We start from the raw sequence: 25,349 nt of genomic DNA on the forward strand, positions 1-25,349 counted from the left end.
TTGTTAAAGTCATTTCAAGCCAAATCTATAAAAATCAATTTATGAAAATATCCAGAAAAAGTTTACTATAGAAAATCATAATAACAGGGCTGACAATCCTAACAAAACAAGTGATAAAAACAAAAAATTATGACATTTACAGAATAGTGCATTATATACATTTCTACTGCTGTCAAGCAATTAAATCGCATGCAAAGTGTTTACATAATTTATGTGTGTGTGTGTGTGTGTACGGTGTATGATTTTTATGTATACATGCGTATATTATGCGTGCATTACATATACATATGTATGTGTGTGTGTGTGTGTATGTGTGTGTGTATGCGTGTATGTATGTGTGCATGTATGCATGTATGGATGCATGCGTGTTTGTATGTATGCGTGTGTATGTATGCATGCGTGCGTGCATGTATGTGTGTGTATGTATGCATGTGTGTGTGTATGCATGCATGTGTGTGTATGCGTGTATGTATGCATGTGTGTATGTATGCATGTGTGTATGCATGCATGTGTGTATGCATGCATGTGTGTATGTATGCATGTGTGTGTGTGTATGTATGTGTGTATGCATGCGCATGTATGTGTATGTATGCATGTATGTATGTATCTGTCTGTGTGAGTATGTATGTATGTATACGTGTGTGTCTGTGTATCTATGTACGCGTGTGTGTGTGTGTGTGTGTGTGTGTACGAATGTATGTATATGTGTCTGTGTGTCTCTGTATGTACGTGTGTGTGTATGTGTGTGTGTATGTGTGTGTGTGTGTGTGTGTGTGCATGCATGCGTGTGTGTGTGCATATATATATATAAAGGAAAAGCTTTTCTGAAAAAAAATATGTACAGAGCGCTTATGTAAATTTTTCCCATTTGAAATGTGCATATTTGCTAATACAGAAATGGGAAATGCATGAATGGGAGACAGAGACAGGGGGGGGGGTGACAAAAATGGCTTTACCAGCAGCGAATCCGTCGAATATCCTGTTCTTGCGCAGCACAGGGTGACTGTTAGTGCTAATGAGGACTCCCGCCTGGGCGTTCCTGAAGATATCGTTCTCTTCCAACAGCCCTACAACACAAACTCAACATCATAATGCTGAAGTGCTCAAATCTGCAATGACGGAAGGCTAAAATCAACAAAAGTGATGTGAAGGGCTTTGCAATACAGATGTTGTCTTATTTACATGATGACTATATGTAACCTTCGCGTCTTCTGAGGCAGTGGCAGAAACACAGGAGCGGATGTTTATTCCTTGCTGTCGTCTCTGCTGGTCTCAAAAAATGTATCCATTGGGAGTGTCATTTTCTGCTCGACTGGCTCAACAGCAGCGACTTTCAGCCGTTTCCTACAACGACGCCGGACATGTTTACGTGGCGTGAGAAAGTGACAAACCACGAGAACTCAGTTTCGAACGGTCAGACGGAAATGGGTTTGCAGAAATGCAATTTCAAACCACATATGAATGTAGCGCAAAATAGATCTGTTTTTTGCCGTTGATCAGATTCCAATCGGATATGCACAAAAATTGGATTTGGACTGACCTGAACGAGGCATGTTAGCCTTTTTCTACCAGAATGGTTCATGTTTTCTGGAGCCACAGTCTGTTCTCAGCCAGGCGAACTGGAGCCTGACACAAACCAGACGCACTTCCACAGACTTAACGCCGCAATGTGTTGTTTACCTGACTATAACCAAGTGGCACCTCTGGCCCAGGTTACACCTGGTATTAAGATGTGTTTTAGTTGATCGGATCACATGCAAACGAGGCAGACATACACTTATTGCCAAAAAACACCCCCTCCAAATCATTGAATTCAGGTGTTTAATCACTTCATGGCCACATATAAATCAAGCACTAGGCCTGCAGACGCTTCTACACACATTTGTGAGAGAATGGGCCGCTCTCAGGAGCTCAGAGAACTCAAGTGTGGGACCGTGATCAGTTGCCACCTGTGCAATAAGTCCATTTGTGAAATTTCCTCACTACTAAATATTCCATGCTCAACTGTTAGTGGGATTATAACAAAGTGGAAGCAATTGGGAACAACAGCAACTCAGCCATGAAGTGGTAGGCCACATAAAATCACAGAGCGGGGTCAGCGTATGCTGAGGGTCAAAGAAGTCGCCAACTTTCTGCAGAGTCAAGAGCTCCAGCGCTCCAAACTCCTGTGTCCTTCAGATGAGCTCAAGAACAGTGCGTAGAGCTTCATGGAATGGGTTTCTATGGCAGAGCAGCTCATCCAAGCCTTACATCACCAAGTGCAATGCAAAGCATGGGGTAAAGTGCGCCACCACTGGACCCTAGAGGAGTGGAGACGTGTTCTCTGGAGTGACCAATCACGCTTCTCTGTCTGGCAATCCGATGGAGGAGTCTGGGTTTGGCGGTTGCCCAGGAGAACGGGACTTGCCTGACTGCACTGTGCTAAGTGTAAAGTTTGGTGGAGGGGGGATTATGGCATGGGGGTTGTTTTTCCAGGTGTTGGGCTTGGCCCCTTAGTTCCAGTGAAAGGAACTCTTTATGCTTCAGCATAACAAGACATTTCATGCTCCCAACTTTGTGGGAACAGTTTGAGGACGGCCCCTTCCTGTTCCAATATGACTGCGCACCAGTGGACGAAGCGTCGGTCCATAAGCGTCGGTTTGGTGTGGAGGAACTTGACTGGCCTGCACAGAGTCCTGACCTCAACCCGATAGAACACCTTTGGGATGAATTAAAGCGGAGACTGAGAGCCAGGTCTTCTCATCCAACATCAGTGTCTGACCTCACAAATGCGCTTCTAGAAGAATGGCCTAAAATTCTCATAAACACACTCCAAAACCTTGAGGAAATCCTTCCCAGAAGAGTTGAAGCTGTTATAGCTGCAAAGGGTGGGCCAACCCAGTTTTAAACCCTATGGATTAAGAACGGGATGTCATGTGCATGTAAAGGCAGGCGTCCCAAATCTTTTGGCAATATAGTGTACCTGTTTGGCTGTTCACAGTACGGAGAGTGATTCTAGCGAATAAACACCCAGTACTCTCATCTATCCTTTTTGAGATATTTTGAAACTGAAACCGTTGATTCACTCACTCACACGCTGGGTCTCTCTCTCACGAGCATAGTTTTATATATTTAGATAAATAACGAGAAATGTAGTGCAGTGTTGCATTGCTCAACGAGACCGCATTAGCATTATGAGGGTATGAGATTAAATGAGACATAATGAACAAGACCGTCACCTCGTCCTCCGTTGAATATACAGATTCCTCCGTCCCTCCCGTCGTGGATCTTGTTCCTGCGGAGTGTGGGGTTGCTGTCGGTCTTAATCCAAACCCCAGCCATGGCGTTGTCAAAGATCTCGTTGTCTTCAATAAAGCCTAAACCTGAGAATAGATTCAGAGGACGCTTATTTTTTCAGATCAAAATACAAATATCAGCCTTTATATCAATCAAGACATCAAAAGGTAATGACGGAAATATTACCTGAATTGTAAACAAGAATTCCTCCATTTTGTCCACCCCAGATCTTATTCCTCCTAATTTTGGGATTGCTGCCAGTTCTACAAAAATAAAAACAAAAAATCATTATTTTATGTCATACTTTCTTAAAAAGTCATGTTATAAACCATTATTCAATACATCAAAATATGTTGAAAGTTTAGAGCAGGGGTCTTCAACTAAAATTGCTTGAGGTCCAGTAAATGAACCCAAGGTCCGGACAATTATATACCTAAAAACAATAATTTATGTTTATTGCCAGACTAAAAAAATTAGTGTAGATAGCATTTGTTCTTAATTGAACAAAATATAATATGTTCTCATATGGACAAAACATGTCTGTTCATATTGTTAAAGCAAACATAGGTAATCCTTCACAAAATTGATCTAATTTTGTTGTTGTTCTGTTATGTCCTTTAAGTTGCTTTGGTACAAAATATCTCAATTCAACCAGTAACCACGTCTGACAAAAATATGATGAATTAAAAATGTCTTAGGCTGCGTTCACACTGCAGGCTGAAACGACCCAATTCCGATTTTTTTTGCCCTTATGCGACCTGTATCTGATCTTTTCATGACAATCTGAACGACACAGATCCGATCTTTTCAAATGCGACCCAGGCCACTTGGGTATGTGGTCCAAATCCGATACATATCCGATCTTTTGAAATGCGTCTTCAGTCTGAACTGCCAGGTCACATGTATCCGACCCGCACGTCGTTGATACGCGACAAACTTCATCATTGTAACTCCCGTTCCCTACTCCAGTCCAGTGGTGGCGGTAATGCACAAGAAATAGTTGCTAACCGCCAATAAAAGAAGAAGTACGCACCTGTCGCTAGCCAATACACTCCAACTCCAACGCGTTTCTGCACTGTTATGGGCCGCCGCAGACGTGTCTCTTCCCGTGACAAAGTTAGTTGAAGGCGCTCGCAAACATAATTGAAGGTGGATCTGGTCATTCTGAAGTTACTGACGAATTCGGTATCAGTAAAGCCACTCACATCAGTATCCCACCACTCCTGGCTGCGACTCCGCACACACACGTTTCTCTGTACCGACGTTGCTACCACTGCTCCACAAAACGGCCAAAAACCTTGCTCTCCTCCTCTTTTTTAATTTTCTTCTTAACATGAGAAGGTTGTAATGGTGCTGGCTCCGTTGCGAAAATAACTTTAATAAAGCTAAACGAACTCCAATGCTGACACCCATATTTGGCTACTTCCGTAAACAACAAGTGACGTCGTTGGCCGTTGAGTACTCTTCTGCGCATGCGGGTCACTTCTGGGTCATTTCACGTTCACACAGGAGATCACAAAAGGTCGCATTTAATTGGAAATGTGAACGGCCTTGCAAAAAAATTGCATTTTTTCAAAAAATCGGAATTGAGCATTAAGCCCTGCAGTGTGAACGCAGCCTTTATCTCTAAATCTGCTCTGAAAATACATTCATTTCAACATTACTAGCAACTAAAGTGCTTTTTCCTGCTGAACGGAGATAAATAACAACAGTCAATGAACGCAAACCCCCCCGGATCAGAAAATCAGAAATCTCATAACACATTTTATGTTTATTCACATGAATAGTGTCTACTTAACTAAATGTCTCTAATATTGAACACTGCTCTCTTCTGTGCTTCAAATTGCACTGGTAAAATATCATTAGCAATATCATTCAGAAACACAAACAGGCAAAAATAAAGTGCCACCAGTGTTGGAAAAATTTAAAAAGTGCAAGAAACATTTTATTTAATGTTTCCACTTTTGACAACCGCAACAGAATCAGAGCAAATGAGACACACAGGCCTGGTACAGGATGCAGGAGGAATAAATGCGCCCATGTTTCCCACCCTTTCATCACGGAAAACTCGGTTTTAGAGCATCATTGCGAAATGTAATTTGGCACAATAATCATTGCGTCTCAATTATCATATTAGTTGAAAGCCAAAATCATAACTAAAAATGAAATTCATAACTGAAATAAAATTCAAGTATCTCTCAGCCCTGCATGACGGTGCTGAAAGTCTCATAAACCTGAAATTGTGATACAATGATGCCACTCACCTGATCTGAACTCCAGAGTACATGTGGTTATAGATGTCGTTGTCTTCTAGCACACCGTGACCGTTATCATAGAAATAAACGCCCACCTGCGGACAAAAACACATTTAATGCATCGCTGCCAGAAGATCAAGAGACTGCTATCTTGAGAACTAGTCCGTCCCAAATGCCACCGGTCATGCTTATGCCATGTTTGATCTTTTGAGCCATGAAATGCCAAATGGTAATCTTTGCACGAGACCATTTGGAAGCAGGTCACACAGATTGACTGCAGATCAATACAGGGGACGGCAGAGTACGCACCTGTTTCCCACTGTGTATCCGGTTTCTGCGGAGCACAGGTGTGCTGCCCGTGGTCACCCACACACCGGCCAGTGTGTTGCTGTACACCTCGTTCTCCTCGATCACTCCCTGACCCTTCTCATGCTGCCAAACAAGAGAGAGAGAGAGAGAGAGAGAGAGAGAGAGAGAGAGAGAGAGAGAGATGAGAAATCAGGGACGATGAGTCTACACCGGTGGTTTGGTGACCAACCTAGTTATGACTAAAACAGGGGTTCGTGAGTTGATAAACTGCAGAGTTGATAGACTTGACTACTGCAATGCGCTTCTGGCTGGACTCCCCTCTTTTGCGATCCAAACACTTCGAATGATCCAGAATGCAGCGGCACGTCTGGTCTTCAGCGAGCCCAAAAGGACCCACGTCACACCACTCTTCATCTCTCTGCACTGGCTACCACTCGCTGCTCGCATCAAGTTTAAGTCGCTGACGCTTGCCTACAGAGCCACCACGCGCTCAGCTCCTGCATACTTTGACTCGATTCTACGTCGTCACACCCCCACCAGAAGCCTTCGTTCAGCTAAGGAGCGAAGGCTTGTGGTACCATCACAGAGAGGCAAAAAATCCCTCTCCAGAACATTTTCATTCAATGTTCCCAGCTGGTGGAACGATCTGCCCACCGCCATCCGAAATGCCGATTCATTGACAACATTCAAAAGTCAACTAAAAACTCATCTCTTCCGTGAGCACTTAACCTCCTAAAAAAAAAAAAAAAAAACATTCCTTTCCTCTTTTCCTCCTCTTTCCTGCCCTACTCTAACCTGTGCTACACTGAGAAATGTACACGGACCAAGTATTTCAGGCACTTGTTGCGCTCACTCGACTCTTCACGACCAATCGCTTATTGTACCCCCAAGTTGTAAGTCGCTTTGGATAAAAGCGTCTGCTAAATGCATAAATGTAAATGTAAATAAAAAGCTACTAATTAAAGTCACCATGAAATCAAAATTGACAATTCCTATTTTTTTTATAGGATACTGCATTATTTACTATGAATTATTTATCCGTGTACACCATTTTTTTTTCCGTATGCCCTTGTAATCTTGAATCAGAATAACTTCCCCTCTCTCTTCCATCTCTTCTCTGATGATGAGGGCGGGGCTACCTGTCACTCACATGAGATCCACCAATAGCAAACCACAACCATCCAATCAATTGAAAACCAAGCCCCGCCCTACATTTGTTCTTGTTCGAAAAGCCGGTTCACTGAGATATACGTCACTATAGAAAAGAAAAGACTAGCGCAACTTCAGTTTCATGCTGTTAAATCTAATGTAACATTAAAATAAAACAAATGAGGCAAAATAAAAATGAATACTTTATACTTTTATCACCCCGACGGGTGAAATCATCGTCCATCGTGATGCCACGCCCCCGTTACGAGTGTGTTGTGAGTGCGACACACACTAATCCTCTTCTATAGTATTAGTTAAACTAAACACTTAGCAGGGATTGCTCTGTAAATTAAACTGAGAATGTAACTAATGCATATGCTATTTTAACCCTTTAAGACCTAAGGGTATTTTTACAATTAATTTTCCGCCTGGTGTTATGTACTAAAAAAGCTTGTAAAACATCAACCCTGTTGTGCACAGACAATTGACACACCTCTTTTTTTTCAAGACAAGTTGCTCTGTCAGTATATTTGTGTTGCATTGATGTCACCTGAATATAAAATAAGTTATGGGACTATAAATACAAATGAAAACATAAAACGGAAATTGAATCACTCAAATATTTATTGAAAACACACACAAATAAATAAAAGCTAAGCATATTTCCTCTGGAAAACAGTTTGTTCAAGTCTTTGGAGTCCTGGAACTCAGGAATAAACATGATAACTTATACAGAACCAAAACTATTTACATTTTTCCAAAAAAAGTCCAGGCGCTTTTGGCCTCTTTGGATTTTGGATATTTACTGGTGCCAAGCCTCAAAACAGTTCCTATCAGGAACTTCTCCTCAAACTTTTTCCTCAAACTTTCTCCACAAAACTACTAAAAACTGCAGCGCATCTCTCTCTCTCTCTCTCCTCAACACTAGCCGTGCGTCTCTCTCTCCACAATAACAGAGCTGTGGTTTATGCGTAATGACGCACACCAACGTGGATGACGGATCAGCCTGTCATTGGTCAAACCCTCATCCAAAATGGCAGCTAACATCGCGCTAGCGGCAAAAATGACAGAAAATGTATAAATTATGGACATCAAGTGGATATATCTTGGATGTAAGCGTTTTGATTTATTGCTGAACAACTCCAAAAAGATGCACATGTTCCAGGCTGGATAGAAAACCTTCTGTAAAGGCTACAAAGACACCAAAGACACCCCCGTGATGGCTAGCTCGTTAGCTTTCTGCTGGAAAAAACGGTAAGAAAATCGATAAAAGTTTCATGAAATAATATAGATATTTATCGGAGGTGCCGTGTGACGTCGTGGGCGATGCCGTCGGGCTCTGAGGGTTAAATACTGTAATCTATGCCATATATATATATATATAGCCTACATTTTGAAATCATTTGAGGCTGAAACATCCATAAGCATGCTTGTTTATTTAAGCACTTCCGTCAGTGAAACAACACAGCCTTACATTTAAACGATTTTCAGTAAATAATGGTTACCTCAAGAATATAAGAAAATTAAATATTAGTTAGAAAAATATTTGATCATTACTATTTCCCCGCAAAGATGCGTCATATACCGCTCTGCGCTTTGGAACACAAGCTGGATAGAAACCTTCTCGAATATCTTCATCTTCATGTGTTCTCCTGCTGCAAAGCAACACTTGTTGTAAAAGTTCTAAAGAGCGAATTTTATCTTCCACAAGGTCAAGACATTTAGGCAATGTTTGATTATTCACTGCCAGAGAAAACAAAACTAAAATCACCGGCGTGTGTTTGTGTGTGTGTGTGTGTGTGTGTGTGTGTCTGTGTGTGTGTGTGTGTGTGTGTGTGTGTGTGTGTGTGTGTGTGTGTGTATGTGTGTGTGTATGTGTGTGTATGTGTATGTGTGTGTGTGTGTGAAATGCGCTATTCAAATAAACAAAACTTGACGCGCATTACCAAGTTTAATAACAAGAACAAACGGTGTTAAATAAAATTTGAAGTAAAAAGGTATTCGTCCTACAGTGTTCTTTATACTTTCCCACAGTAAAGGATGTGAATAGTTATAATAGACTTAATTATAAGCAAACGAAAGGAAGAAACGTTTATAATCCCCTGCGAAAATGGCGACGTGGAAGGAACCTATTTTTTCCCCCTCACGTGCAACCTAGCGGACAAGTCATTATTCGGGTTAGTAAAAATAACGAAATGATAGTTTTAAGTAGAAAATAGTATTTATGTAAAGAGATATAGTATATTATCATTTTTTATATATATTCAATATATATATATATAAAATATTGCTAGTGCTGTCAAATAAATTAATTGCATCCAAAATAACAAAATAAAAGTTTTTGTTTACATAATATGTGTGTGTGTGTGTGTGTGTGTGTGTGTGTGTGTGTGTGTGTGTGTGTGTGTGTGTGTGTGTGTGTGTGTGTGTGTGTGTGTGTGTGTGTGTGTGTGTGTGTGTGTGTGTGTGTGTGTGTGTGTGTGTGTGTGTGTGTGTGTACTGTGTATAATTATTATGTATTAATAAATATTTATATGTAACTATGTAGTGTATATATATTTTATATATAAATATACAAATTTCTTAAATACTGTACAACACATGCATGAGTGTGTATTTATATATGCACACAATAATTATACACAGTACACACACATTATGTAAACAAAAACTTCTATTATGGATGCGATTAATAGCTTTTTGATGCTATAATTGTTTTTTTCCCCAAAATATTGTCTCTAATAATATATTATGTTTAAGAAATATTATATATATATTAGTGTTGTCAAAAGTACCGACCGCGATACCAAGTCGGTACTGAAATTGTAAAAATGTGACGCTTTGAAAATGTTATAGCCATGAATAAATAAAACAGGTTGAACTGTCCCACATCCAAAGAGCACTGAGATACAGGCTTTATACCCCAGTAGCACTTTTTGCATCGTGTACTCCATTTACTAAAAAAGATGAGCTATTTTGTTTACTTGCATGTCATATGACCATCAACCAACATCAGTGAACCATGAACATGTCTGGTAGATGTTTTCATCTGTGCACTCACCACATAGATGCCTCCATGCTGTCCGTCGTGGATCTTGTTGTGCCGGACGATCGGGCAGCTGTTGGTCCGGATCTGGATTCCAGCTAAAGCATTGCCATAGATGTCGTTCCCTTCGATGAGACCTCGGCCGTCGCCGAATATGTAAACACCACCCTGGTTGCCATTAAATATGGCATTACCCCTGCGATTGGTCGGAAGAGAGGTTATCGTTTTGCAAGAACAGTATGCCCGGATATGATTAGACTTCAGAAACCACTCGCTCACCTGATCGTGGGGTCGCTGTTTGAGGTAATCCACACACCCGCAAAGTTGTTTGCATAGATCTTGTTCTCGATGAACTGGCCCCGGCCCTTCTCGTGCACATAGATGCCGCCCGTCTGTCCGTGATGGATCTCGCAGCGCACTACTGTAGGGTTAGCATACGCCTTCACCTCGAAACCTGCTATCCGGTTCCTGTGGATGTTGCAGCTTTCAAAGTAGCCCTGCAGAGGGAGCCAGAGAGTCACGAAAAACACACTTCAACTGAGCTGCAGCAGTGTTTTTGCCATGTTCACAATCACATGCTACTCTCACTTGAAATGCAATATGCTGTGCAAGTATACGTATAAGTACAAGTATAAGTTTTCTGTAAACTACAAAACTAGGATCATTTTATGATCATATCCATTATGTTAGTATCCCATTCCAGTGTTGTTATTAACTAATCATATAACAATAATTAACCACAACTATTAAAAATTGTTTTCGTTCATTGAAAATAAAACCAAAAAAAAATACATAAAATATTAGAACTTCATTTTTTTAAACTTAAATAAAACAAGTTGAAGTACTAAAACTAAAACAAATAAATGTAAGCTAAATAGAAATAACACAAACTGAAACTAGAATTTAAATGAAAACTGAAAATATAAAATAATAAAAGCCAATTCAAAATATGAATAATACTACAATAGTATAAAAATAATTTAATTGAAAATGGAGCTGAAAAAAAAAATATTTATAAATATTAGATCAACAAAAATAAGAAATGTTACCTAGGAAACAAACTGAAATTAAATAATTTTAAGTACCAACATTACTAAAACAGAAATAAAAAATAAATGAATGCTAAATAAATAAATGAATGCTAAATAAATAAATAAATGCTAAATAAATAAATAAATGCTAAATAAATAAATAAATGCTAAATAAATAAATGCTAAATAAATAAATGTTTTATATATATATATATATATAAAAATACTAACAGCAAGTAAACTAAAAAATAAATAATATAATAGTATATAAATAATACTAAAATTGTTTGCTAACTGTTTAATTCTGAATATCCCTCATGACTTTATGTTTAATATCAGTCTGTGGATGATTAAGAGAAAAACAACAACAACACCACAGACACAAAGGGTTTTTACCATGCCGTGGTCAAACGTGAACACCCCGACATCTCTGCCGTGATGGATGTGGTTCCGTCTGATGATGGGATTGCCGTGGTTTTTCACCCAGATCCCTGCTAGAGCATTATTGGAGATCTCGTTGTCTTCGTAAATGCCCTGCAGAGCAAACAGAGAGAGAAAGCGATGGAGTGATTCATCTGCTACAGAGGACCAATCTGACGGTATATTCAGGACAGAGTTTCATATTACCTGCGCGTGGTCCGTGATATAGAGCCCTACATTCTCACAGTCACTGATGTTACAGTGTTTGATAGTGGGTGAAGCTCCCTGGCCACTCACACACACTGCAGAGCCCACTGCACACAGATAACACACCACCGTCAGCATCAGACACTCGACAGAAGGGGTTTCAGAAATACAAATGCAATTCAAAATCTCTAAATGCACAAGATTTGAGGTGCATATGCACGTTTACTCAGGAAAAGCAATTAATAAGCAGTGCAGTGGAACGCAAAAAACTCGAACCACAATTATGAGCCATAGTAATGATGATGCTTGACTTCTGGACATTCACTATTGAGTGAATATATTACAAACATGCAATATATTATTAGTAGTAATAGTAGTAGTATGTAGAGCTGCATGATTAATCGTTAAAAGATCGGGATCTCGATTCAAACACCCACCTAGACAGCATGGATTTGTATATGTATATTAAAACCTTTGACAAGTACGATCACAGCGAACATTCAGATCTGTGTTTGCGCTGCCACTGAGCCAGAGAGAGAAGCTGTCATGTACAGGTATGAAACAGCCTCACAAACAGACTTTTCAACGTTATTTCTCTTACAAATATTCATATCACAGAAATACAGACATAAACGTTTACAGATATAAACACTGATGTCTACAGTAGAGATCAAAATAGAGTAAATTAATGCTTTGAAAGTAAATTGACGCTTTAAATCGAATCAATAACATTGTTACACCAGTAGGTGGCGACAAGTGAAAATGTTGTATTTGGCATTGAATCATTCATTCAAGAGATGTGTTAAAAACACTGATTAATCCAATAAAGAAACAACTTGAGTCTTTGAGTGACGCTGCATTCACACAGGGCATTGGCGTCAACGCTTAACGGAGGGCGTGTTTGAAGCTTGGTGCTGACACGACCGTCATAGCGACAACAGCCAATCACATTACTCTTCTGGTGTTGCATGAACGCAACTGGCTAGCGTCTATGCTAGGGTATTTGCATAGGCGATCTGATTGGTTGACGCCTGCGTTGACGCTTCAAAAGTGGGACATTTTTCAACTTCTGCCGCAAAAAACGCAAGGAACGCAACGGAACCCACAATTCAGTTCGGCAATACACGACTTCACCTATTCGAAGTAAATGCGAAGTGTTTACGCCGACACCCCGTGTAAATGCACCATAAGTCATTGAATCATTCACTGAACCGATTAAAAAAATAAAACTAAATATTTTTTCATTAATTGACATTTTGTCAGAACTCCTTGTAAATTACATACTTTTTGTTTAGGTTTCTACTCAGAATCGTGACACTACTTGAGCTGCACGATTCTGGATAAATTGAGTATGTGTATATTATATACATAAATTATGCATTCATGTGCATACAGCACTATATACACTTTAAGCACGTTTCTTGCGTTCTGCATTTATGTAGTTTAAGTCTATTGTCTATGTAAAATTAACTTTTTGCACACTATGTTTTCTTGCTATGCGAGAAGCTCCCAAGTAAGCGTTTCATTGAACTTATGTACAGGGTACAGCGTCCTATGACATTAGAAAAAATCATATAAATGGAGGGAAAACCAATTAATTTGGAAGAAAGTAGTCAGCTGTGGTCACCTGTGCAGGTACTGCGGATGATGCAGTGGTCAATGATGGGGCTGCAGTTGACGGTGATCTCCAGGCAGTGATGAGCGTTGTGATGTTGAGCTGATTTGTCATCAGGATTGAACTGCAACAGACACACACATTATATTAATAGTTTTCAGTCACGTGACTGTGGCGGAGCCCTGGAGGGCAAAACAGCCATAGAACTGCAGCACAAGCCTGTCAATTTTTTTTAAATTTGTGAACAAGATGCAAGTTTTGGGCACTTGTGATCCATATACAGCACCTGCTGCAGAGTATATCAATCGCTAAAAACAGCGGGACGTTTTTAAAACACTTAACGTGAAAAACACTTATAGGTGAGTTGCACCAATAAGGATTAAATTAAGCAGAGTTTATCACTAATCAAGGATTTGCTGATATGGGTTTTACTTTAAATTGAGTTGTGTTGCACCACTTAATTTTAAACACAGATTAAAGGGTTAGTTCACCCAAAAATGAAAATTCTGTCATTAATTACTTACCCTCATGTCGTTCGACACCCGTAAGACCTCCGTTCATCTTCGGAACACAAATGAAGATATTTTAGTTGAAATCTGATGGCTCTGAAAGGCCTCCATTGGCACAATGCACGGTTCACTCTCAAGACCCATAAAAGGTACTAAAGACATCGTTACAAAGTCCATCTCACTACAGTGGTTCTACAATAACCTTATGGAGTGACGAGAATAGTTTTTGTGCGCAAAAAAACCCTAAATAACGACTTATATAGTGATGACGGTTTCAAAATAATGCATCATGAAGCTTCAAAGCGTTATGAATCAGTGAGTCGTATCATGATTCGGATCGCGTGTCAAACCGCCAAACTGCGGAAATCACGTGACTTTGGCGATTCAAACCGCTGAATCGACTCACTGATTCATCGGTCATCATGATATAAGTCGTTATTTAGGGGTTTTTTGCGCACAAAAACTATTCTCGTCACTTTATAAAGTTATTGTAGAACCACTGTAGTGAGATGGACTTTGTAACGACGTCTTTAGTACCTTTTAAGGGTCTTGAGAGTGAACCGTGCCATTGTGCCAATGGAGGCCTTTCTGAGCCATCGGATTTCAACTAGAATATCTTAATTTGTGTTCCGAAGATGAACGGAGGTCTTACGGGTGTCGAACGACATGAGGGCAAGTAATTAATGACATAATTTTCATTTTTGGGTGAACTAACCCTTTAACCACGTAGAAAGACTGTTAGAATTAAAGGGATGAACTGACACCAGGCTAAGGAATCTGCATTAGTGCAACCCACCCTTAAAGTGCCTTAAAGGGATACTTCAGCACTGGGAAGATATTTATGTATTTAATGTATATGTATCTATATGTATTTAAACTGGGTCATTTATGTGGTAGAAATGTGAAATTATTTTTGAATTTGGTGCCTTCTAGACTGAGAAAAAACAGAAAACGTATTTGTCTCATGTGGATGAAAGACAACAACTCCCAGAATGCACTTGCTTTGCCGACCAACAAGGCCAGTCCCAAAGCCACGGCTACTGGTTACATCTCCTGCCCACCCCGCGGCACTGTCCCCACCGTCATTTTGTTTTTCATAGTAATACAATAATTTCGTTCAGTTAGAGAATAAACACTACAGTTAAAAACTGAATGCGTCTTTTCAATAAAGTGTGAGTGAGCCGAACGATAATCCCGGGACAAGCGCAGCAGGAGTCAGATTTCATGCATCACGAGAAGAGCTGAGCAGAGCTGAGGTAAGCGTGGCAGTCATTCATGACGCGTGTCCAGTCTGATGCGTTTTCAGATCGCATATGGAAGCTTAACTTTCATAGGAATTCATTGAAAAGTTGAAACACTCACTTTGCTCTGCACCGCTCCGTTATTAATGCCCGATCCGAACAGCCGTGAGCATTTACATTCTGTGAGTGAGATCCCACCCCTATGGGCGGGTTGATAACATGTGGAACTAGCTCCTGTAGTCTCTAGCCTCTGGCCAAAAAATCCTCAGATGACGCAAAATGACTAGATTTGCGTCATCTGAGGATTTTTTCCAGAAATAAAATGCATAATTCTCTCGTCTCAGGGGGACATGAGGGGGGAACGTACCATAATTTTATTATACTATCTGGTTTCTACTGATACAAAGCTTAATGATAAATCACTGAAGTAACCCTTTATTGTACGATAACAGTGATATTAAAATATTAAACTCAGTTTACACTTTTTTGATGATGCATACTATATACAGGCGAGTAGAATATGAACGCAACGCATTTTCTTTATAATTGTTTTCGATGGGAAAAACACTTAATGAGAAACCTCGTGTTGCATTAATATTCTGTGTTCATTTGCTTGCCTGTACAAAGTATGCAACATCAATAAGGTGATATTTGATGAATTTGGTATTTTAATATCACAGTCTTACAACACAGTCTTTTTGTTTTCCCGTGCATGAAGAACATACAGGATTGGAACGACATGAGGGTGTGTAAATGATTACAGGACTTTCATATTTAGCCGAGATAGTCCTTAACCATCCTAATATGAAGAAACTCACCTTTATTGTCATATATCCTACATACGCATCCTCTGACCCCTCCATGAACACAAACGTTGAATCTCTAGTGTTCTCGATGATGACTTTATCTGCTACTTTCCCTGGAGCTGCAAAAGCACATGCACGATTAAAATTTAGGTTATACAGAAGAAAATCTCAATACCATTCAAAGATTTTGGGTCAATAATTTTTTAGTAAATTAACACTTTCATTCAGCAAGGATGCATTCAATTGGAAAGTGGTAGACATTTATAAATGTTACAAAATATTCCCATTTCAAATAAATAATGTTCTTTTTAACTTTGTATTTATGAAAGAATCCTGAAAAATCGGTTCTGATTATCGCTAATATGACACTGAAGACTGGCGTAATGATGCTGAAAATTCAGCTTTGCATCACTGAAATAAATTACATTTGAAAATATATTCAAGTAGAAAACGGTTATTATAAATTGCAATAATATTTCATAATATTGCTGTTTTTTCAGTATTTTTGATTAAATAAATGCAGCCTTGGTGAGCATGAGACTTCTTTCAGAAACATTAAGAAATCTTACTGACCACCAAATGTTCTTAAATAATCACACATATATTCTCATACCAGCGCCGATCATCGTGATGGGCGACTCAATGTAGATCCATTCATCTGTGTAGATCCCAGAGTGGACAAATATCAAACCGTCAAAGTGGGCTTCCTGAACCCCTCCCAGAGCGTCTTCAATGGTGTCGTAATACTGAGGAAAGAGTTAAAAGCAAAATTGCAAAAATCATTCCGACTCAACATTACAAAATAAAGATTGAGCCACATTTGAAGCAATTATTTGTCACTGTGATTTTACCACAGTTCAGGGGTGTTTACAAGGTATGACAACATCCATATAATGAATAAACAAACCATATAATCCATCTACAGATGGTCCGGAACTTACCAGCATGTTTTCCCGTCCCTTGTATCTGGCCGGGTTACTGTAGAAATGTTCTGCGAAGCCCGGCTTCACATGAGCACCTTTATACTGCAAACACAAAGGTCAGGGATCCGTCAGTCTGTGTTTCTTCAGTAATATGCTCTCATAAAGCTCAGAGATGAAACTAATGATTACTGACACATCAAGATCTCCCTAATTATCACATTACGACACCATCTGTCCGCTTTTGGGTTCAGGGGGAAAAGACTAAATCACTCATTCACAGATTTGTGGTGTTGTGCTTGCTCTGAGGCTATTAAATACACAATATTTAACAGCCTCAGAGCGAGCACTTGCAGTCAAATGAGAATTACAAAAATAGCCTGTTTAATTGTAAAAGGTCAGAGAGAGCATGGAAAGGGTTTCGAAATGCTAAATGATGAGTCCAAATCACATAAATGAATCAGGGGAATAGTACCAGTTGCTGAAAGCTCTCCTTCCAGGGGTTGGGCTGTTCATACTCCTCTGGGTTGATCTGGTAGAATTTCCCAGACTCGGGGTGCATCATGGGACGCGTGTACTCGAAAACCTCCATGTAGAGTCTCTTCCTGCAGACCAGATGAGAAGAATCAAGATCAATGACCCTTACAAAAACACTACACTCTTAGAAAAAACTTCAAGAGCTTCTAAAATTGATTCTTTCCATGAATCAGTTCAAAAAGGCTGATTCAATCAAATGGTTCAAAACGGTGATTCATTCGAGTAATCACTCAAATCTTTTCGAAGAAGTTTCCATGAGGCATTTATTAAATTGTTGAAGTAGAGAATTACTACTGTATTGTTGTATTGGTGGATATCAGGGAAAATGGAAAGTAAATCAAGGCTTTTTTCATAACTTTTTTTTGTCAATGACATTTCAATCAAGAATAATCCATTAATAATTGGATTGATCGGACTGAAAAACCTTCATGTAAACACCTCAAATCGATCTGACTGAGCTCAACACAAATGACATTTCGATCAGAAATAATGAAGTAATCTGATCAACAGGGGGGAAATGAAGCATGTAAAAGCTTGAATGCGACCATTTTCTCAATCGCATGCAAAAAAAAAAAACTTGCGCACATGCGCTGTCTCGTGATGCACATATTTACGTGTGTATTACATTTTTCGAATGTGCTTATGTTTATTTATGTCTCATGTCTTGTAGGGTTGGGTATCGTTTGGGTTTTTAATGATACCAGTGCCAAACCGATACTTTTAAAACGGTACTGGTGCCTAAACGGTGCCTGAACCGATACTTAAAAAAAACAAAAGAAAAGAAAAAGCCACAAAACAACAGTGGATGACATTAAAGAATGGCTTTTTATTGATTGCATTTTTTTAATCCTTTAAATTGAACAATTTATTAAAAGTTTAAAGCAGGGCTCTAAACCAGTTCAAGGAACGAAAACCGGAAACGAATGAAATTTTAAAGAGCACCTATCATGGCATTTAAAATGTTCCAAATATTGTTTTAGAAGTCCCCAACAACAGTTTTGCATGCATGCAATGACAAAAAAGACTTTAGTTTTCTTATAATATGCATTTATTTTTACCTGTTTTGACAGCGATTCTCAAATGATTCCTTTAGTGATTCACTTTTCAAAACCCCGCCTTTACGTGACGCTAATCTGCGGTGATTGGTCCGATGACCCAGTCAGTTGTGATTGGTTTAGTCTGTGCAGATATTTTCGGAAACGGAACGCCCATCAAAGTCTTATAGTGACAGTAATTTGTTAATATGTGTCAGGAGTTATGAATATGAAAACCGCGTCGGTACTGTTTGATTGTAATATGAGCCTCAGCTGATCTCATTCATAAAAAAACTCCTCTATTCTCCTCACGAAGACTCGCGACAAATCAACATCCCTCAGGGCTTTTAGTTCAAAAGTGTGCAGATGAGGAGACATATTGATAGATTCTCATATGTCTGTGTCAAATTTCTAAACAGAGGAGTATTTTTTATTCAATACTTCCTCAAAATGGGCAGATGTATCCTAATCATGAGCGATTGAGTCTCTTATGTGTTGTTTTCAATTCATCCTGGCAGCCGGAGGGCGCTCTGTGCACATGTAGTCCATGTATGGTACAGACAGACGAAGAAGAACCATGTGCCATAATAGAAGTCCATAATAAAAGCTTCCTGAGATCGCGAAACATACATTTGACGACTAATAAACACACAATCGCGACGATGTATGGTTTGTCTTCAAGCCACTTAGTCTTCAAATGCTCATCCTTGGGCAGATGAAAGAAGTTTGCTTTTGAGTCGCACTTCAGAACACAGCGTCTCGTCGCCATGATGTTTTCTAGTTTTCACTGGCGTCTTGGAGCGCAATAAGTGGGCGTATCGTATTCAAATAACTTGACAAGTTGACGTCATCTAGTCAGAGAAAAAGCTTCGGTCTTCTAACGATTCTTAAAAATGACTCCGAGTCGACTCTTACTTTTGAAAGAAAATAACTATATATACGGTGCACTGTCATATTTCAAGCTATCACAGGATGTTTTTGTTCACTTAGATCTATGTTACACACTACATGAAAGGTAAATTTCAAAATTCCATGATAGGTGCTCTTTAACAGGAACAAAAACGAAAAAAAATCAATTTTAATCGTTCTGAACAGAAACATTTATTTGAAATGACCATTAACCGGTTAATAACGTTATTTTATCGTTCTCTTTAATATTGTAATTTGGCAATGACCAATCATGAATTAAGTAGTACAGCATGTGACATTGACGGATCAAGCGTGAATCCGTCAGTCATCTATGAATCTACCAGTAACGCAAGTCATTGTAGAGCGCGCATTTTCATGCCTCAAGTACATTCTTTCCCCAATGAGGTCTTCAATGAATGCGCAGGTATTGGAGGACATTCTTTTCCTACGTTTAAAAAAGTAGTACAGACTTTAAGATCAAATAGACTGATTTAGGCTAGTTTATGGATTCCGTTAAGCCTGTCCAAGTACTAGCAATATCGCACATTTTTCTAGTCTTTCAGGTAGCCAATACAGGGCAGGTCATTGTTTTCGATATGGACTGTTGATGCTTCGTATTAAATGGTATAAATTTTGTTGTAGTTTTACAATGTTATATTGCATTAAATGATCGAGCTTTATTAGCCGACTGAATTTGATTATGTGATGCAGTGTTTGCTTTGAAATTAGCAGTTGACGGTGAATTAAAAGAGCAATTATCCAGTTTATTTATTTTTTATTCATGTAATTTTAAAGTCGTGTTGGAAAAAAAAGTTATGTACAAAGAATGTTATCACTCTTCTGAAAAGAATTAGGCATAAGAGGGCCACTTTCGATTGTCTAACGGTCCATTAAAATGTTTCCAGCTGTTAATGCTTTGTAATTAATGCAGGTATTTCTGTTGTGGTTTTAACAATGTTATGAAATAAATGTTCAAGTGTAAGTATCATGTGTTATCTTATTTTTGAGTGAAAGTCTTTATTTATACATATTTGTTTAAAGTATAGGCTAAATTAAAATAACGTTATTAACCGGTATTTTTTCAAATCAAACCGTTTTCGGAACAGTAATGTGGAACGCAAAAACGGAAACGCTAAAATATCGATTCTGCTCGGAGTGAACCGATTGATATTTTTTTCCGTTTTTAAGCCCTGGTTTAAAGGGTTAGTTCACCCAAAAATGAAAATTCTGTCATTAATTACTTACCCTCATGTCGTTTGACACCCGTAAGACCTCCGTTCATCTTCAGAACACAAATGAAGATATTTTAGTTGAAAGCTGATGGCTGAGAAAGGCTTCAGATAGGCCTCCATTGGCATTCAGTACATTTACACTCCCAAGACCCATGAAAGGCACTTAAAATGTCGTTACAAAGTCCATCTCACCACAGTGGCTCTACAATAATTTTACGATGCGACGACAATAGTTTTTGTGCGCAAAAATCTAAATAACACCTTTATCCAACTTGTTCTTGTCTTCCGTGTATGCCTCCACGACGCATGCGCGAGAATATGACGCAGATCCGGCGCTCGGACACATGACCCAGAAGCGATTTGTTTACCAGCAGAGGAAGACGTGCGTATCTCAGCTGTTGAATTCTACATTGATCGTGCTTTAGGTCTCGGCGTAGTGCTCAAAATGGGGCTAAAGTGTGCATTTCATGGATTCCCGAACGCTGGCGCTACGTCATATTCTCGCGCATGCGTCGTGGAGGCACACACGGAAGACAATAACAAGTTTGATAAAGGTGTTATTTTGATTTTTTTTTTGCGCACAAAAACTATTGTCGTCGCATCGTAAAATTATTGTAGAGCCACTGTGGTGAGATGGACTTTGTAATGACATTTTAAGTGCCTTTTATGGGTCTTGGGAGTGTAAATGTACTGAATGCCAATGGAGGACTATCTGAAGCCTTTCTCAGCCATCAGCTTTCAACTAAAATATCTTCATTTGTGTTCTGAATATGAACGAAGGTCTGACGGGTGTAGAACGACATGAGGGTGAGTAATTAATGACAGAATTTTCATTTTTGGGTGAACTAACCCTTTAAAGCACACGTAAATATATAAATATAAATAGATACAAAACACAATTTACCTAACAAATTCACCGTAAAACCTAAGCCACCAAACCCAACTACAACAGGCCTAATTTAACACTAAATAACAGTTACAGTACTGGTAAGAGCAGTCGTCTCTATTCTTGGTCTGCTACAAACCAGCCTCAAGGTTCAGCTTTATTTTGAAGAAATATGACCATATTCTCTGGCTAAATATTTTTAGAACGTATCGCCTTATTGTTTCCATGGCGACGCATCATGCTTCTCACGTCACACACAGCAGCCGCGATAGTGCTGTATGACAGATGTATCGCTTTTATTTAGTTTTTTCTTTTTTATTCAAAATATTCACAAACTTGTTAACCATGTCATGAACTATCTGATATTCTGATTTTCAAATGTGTAAGTGAATGTGTTTTGTCATTTAAAACCCTTTATAATGATCATGTTAGTTGATCTATAATGCGCGATGGGCGCCGCCATGTTAGCTTGCGCCTCAGAGAATCGGATATGTCGGATTTACATCACATAAATTCATCCTCGTCTCATGAAATACATGAAAGTAAGTGACCGGTGAAGTGGGAGAAGAATAGAGTAAACTATATAATGTGTATCCTATATAAATAAGAAATTATAACTGTCTGAAAGGATTGTTATTGCCGCTTCCTTAGACATAAGTGTGTATGCTTTGCTAGTACGTATGTGCATTTAAATGTCTGGAACCTAAAATAAACATGATGTGTTTGAAAACACTGAATAGTTGCGATGTGTGATGAATGCTGAGTGTGTGTGTGTCTCTGTCTCGTGTCAGCCAAAGCACGAAAGTACGTTTGAATTTAAGTGGCACCAAAATCTGCGTTCTGAGTCGGACAAACCTAATGTCTTATGAACTGTGGCTTTCTTCAGTTCTGGAAGTTTTATTTGGAATACATGTAATGCACATGTAAATGAATATGTGAATTGCACTGGAACGTTTAGGGTTCATATAAACAGAAATATCACAATCTGAAAATGGATTCATTCCGATTGACAAAATTTGGCACATTTTTGCCCGATGCCCAAAGTTTTGTTGTTGATGTGGAAGCACCCTTTGAACTAGAAGACCTGTTAGTTACAGCACATACAAAACACATTCATGCTGAACTCTTTTATATTTTTGATGAAATTTCACCCAAATAATCCATTTATAATTGCATTAATGGCTAAATCGGACAGAAAAGCCTTCATGTAAACACCACAAATCGATCGAACTGAAAGGGGTTGTGTAGACCTGAAGTAATCTGATCAACAGGGGGGGAAATAAAGTATGCAAATGCTTGAATGTGACTATTTTCTCAATCAGATGCAAAAAAAAAAGTGCCATGATGCACATATTTACATAAGTTATTCACATTATTCAAATGTGCTTATGTTTATTTTATGTCTCGTGTCCTATGAACTGTGGTTTTCTTTGGTTCTGGAAGTTTTATTTGGAATACATGTAAATGAATATGAATAAATCCCACTGGAACTTTCATATAAACCGAACTTTCAGAATCTGAAATCGGATTGGATTAATTCTGATTGACGAAAATGAGTGCATTTATATATCTTGCATTAAACATTTTTAATCTTTTTTGGCTATAAAATGCTGTTTTGATGATTGAGAAAACCAAACATCTAACTTACCAGAGGATGGGGTCGTTGGCTAGTTCACTAAATCGTTTACACACACAAGCCGCTCGGCACAGGTCCTGCTCCAACAGATAGGAGAAGATTTTTAGGACCACCTCGTCCGGAAGCTTCACCTGCAGGTACTGCTCGGCTGGGGTGACTGGGGCGGAAGAGAACCAGCGTTAATGAAAAGTCATCTAAAGCTGATATCACTCCATTTCAACTGCAGGCAACATCAAGTCTAGAGTCCATTACCAGGCAAATCTTGTGATTTTCCCGACACTCTGGCACGTTTTGCCCGATGGCCAAAGTTTTCTGTTGTTGATGTGGAAGCACCCTTTGAACAAGAAGAGTTTTCACCTGTTAGTTACAGCAAAACATATCATGCTGAACTGCTTTTATTTCATTCATGCAGGAATCTATGATTTGGCCAATATAGCAGAATCCAGTCTTATAAATTGAATCAGAAGTATGTGTAATGACATGGAATTTGGCAAATTTTGGATTAATTCTTTAAAAGTAGGGTTGTTCAATTAATCTAAATCGCAATATGGACTAATGTCTGTGAATATTAAAGCGCAAAAATTAAAACATTCCACAGGGAGCTTTTATTAAAAATAAATGTAGTTTTATTAATTTAATTAGTCAATGTTTAAACACAAACAAAGATTGAGAAAAATAAAACAATTACAGACAATTATTTTTTAATCAACTTTAAATAAATTGATGTTAAATTGTACAAGTTTCATTATTTCAAATTATTTTAGACATGCTTTTTAATTACTAAAATATATAATAAATTCATGAAAAATAAAACAATTTCATAGGGTCCTATGCATTAAAACTGCTGTTGTTTCAAACTAAATTGGTTGAAAGGCAATACACTCATATATATATATATATATATATACGGTTTAAACGGCAACAACATAAACAAACGTTAGAGCGCATGCACGCTTTTGTGGCCCAAACTTAACTTCCGGTAGATGTCCACAAAGAATCAATAACAACAGAGGCTACGTTATCTTTCTTATGCGCTATCATCTTTCATTTTAATTGGGCAACATTATCTTAATTTACATGTTTTTATTGTTTCAGCATGTTTATTATAAATAATCTCCTATTTCTGTCTGTAATATAGAGTGGGGGAAACGCCCCCCTTAAAGGGTTAGTTCACCCAAAAATGTAAATTCTGTCAATAATTACTCACCCTCATGTTGACCCCAACCCTTAAGACCGTAGAGAAGAAGAGAAATATCTTAATTTGTGTTCCGAAGATGAACAAATGTCTTACAGGTTTGGAACGACATGAGAGCGAGTAATAATGACAGAATTAACATTTTTGGGTGAACTTACCCTTTAAGGACCGTGTAATGCCATTTTCTGTACAGTATCAATAAGTGCTTGCACGCTCGCCTTCAATCATGCAATGCATCGGAATAACATGTTTCTTTGTTTCATAACATAAGATTAATGTTGGGAAAGTTAACTTGTAAATAAAGTACCCTATTTGATATTGATCGTATATTAATGCATCACAAAAAATCACATGCTCAATGCCATTAATAGAGGACAAAGCGAAAGTTGTTTTGCACTCCGTAATAAAGGCACATTTAAATATTTTGCGGGAAACATAAATCCGATAATTTATCCAGATGGCGAACACTTGATGTGAACAAATGTAAACTCGCTGTGTCCTGATGATCACGGTTACCTCTAGAGTAGATTATTTCTGATAACAAGCTAAATAAATAACAAGTAAATTACATTAGACATACAGTCTAAATTACATTAGACGCTGTTCTAGTATGACTGGATATTTATGAAGCTTTTTATGATTTATGAAGATTTAAGGCTTTTTGGTGAGTCGCACACACTGTTTTTGCGCTGGTGTCATATTCTCTCTGCTTGATCGTTAATATTTATATCATGTTATCCAAGAATAATACATCAAAAATGTGTTTCTACTGAGTAGTGCGCCATACTATCCCCTTGCCAGACCGATAAACAAACACAGACCAGAAGACAACTTCGGGCCAGGCGCATAACCGCAACGCGCGCGCGTCCGATGAAAGTCTATATCCCGTATTTTCTACGTCTTTCTATTTGGATTAAAAAAAAAAACTGCATTTATTTTAATAATAATTTGATTTCACATCCTGCCCAATGATGTCCTAAAAACAATGTTGATATTGAAAGCTATAAACAGATACAGTGAATGTAATGTAGGCTATGCCAAATATTATGTGCCAAAAGGGGTTTAAAATCACGTCACATTCTAACATTGTAACATGACAATCTAAAAACAAAATTAATAATTCACTAAACTAAAAA

The 25,349-nt window shown here is 38.5% G+C and overlaps 1 protein-coding gene across 1 annotated transcript in view; it reads right to left on the reverse strand.

The window, feature by feature from the left end:
* Nucleotides 1-25,349, reverse strand: part of fbxo11a (F-box protein 11a) — a 64,158-nt gene that overhangs the window by 3,986 nt on the left and 34,823 nt on the right. The window contains exons 3-18 of the mRNA XM_079843591.1: nucleotides 23,271-23,352; nucleotides 23,031-23,175; nucleotides 17,260-17,389; nucleotides 16,806-16,889; nucleotides 16,478-16,610; nucleotides 15,877-15,983; nucleotides 13,321-13,432; nucleotides 11,694-11,800; nucleotides 11,463-11,600; nucleotides 10,315-10,532; nucleotides 10,051-10,231; nucleotides 5,841-5,963; nucleotides 5,541-5,626; nucleotides 3,463-3,539; nucleotides 3,219-3,362; nucleotides 957-1,067 (exon numbers count right to left, since the gene is read on the reverse strand). Coding sequence (XP_079699717.1) covers nucleotides 957-1,067; nucleotides 3,219-3,362; nucleotides 3,463-3,539; nucleotides 5,541-5,626; nucleotides 5,841-5,963; nucleotides 10,051-10,231; nucleotides 10,315-10,532; nucleotides 11,463-11,600; nucleotides 11,694-11,800; nucleotides 13,321-13,432; nucleotides 15,877-15,983; nucleotides 16,478-16,610; nucleotides 16,806-16,889; nucleotides 17,260-17,389; nucleotides 23,031-23,175; nucleotides 23,271-23,352 — 1,978 coding nt within the window. The remainder of the gene's footprint in view (nucleotides 1-956; nucleotides 1,068-3,218; nucleotides 3,363-3,462; nucleotides 3,540-5,540; nucleotides 5,627-5,840; nucleotides 5,964-10,050; nucleotides 10,232-10,314; nucleotides 10,533-11,462; nucleotides 11,601-11,693; nucleotides 11,801-13,320; nucleotides 13,433-15,876; nucleotides 15,984-16,477; nucleotides 16,611-16,805; nucleotides 16,890-17,259; nucleotides 17,390-23,030; nucleotides 23,176-23,270; nucleotides 23,353-25,349) is intronic.

This window comes from Gobio gobio, assembly GCF_949357685.1.
Source record: "Gobio gobio genome assembly, chromosome: 18".
Classification (NCBI taxonomy): Eukaryota; Metazoa; Chordata; class Actinopteri; order Cypriniformes; family Gobionidae; genus Gobio; species Gobio gobio.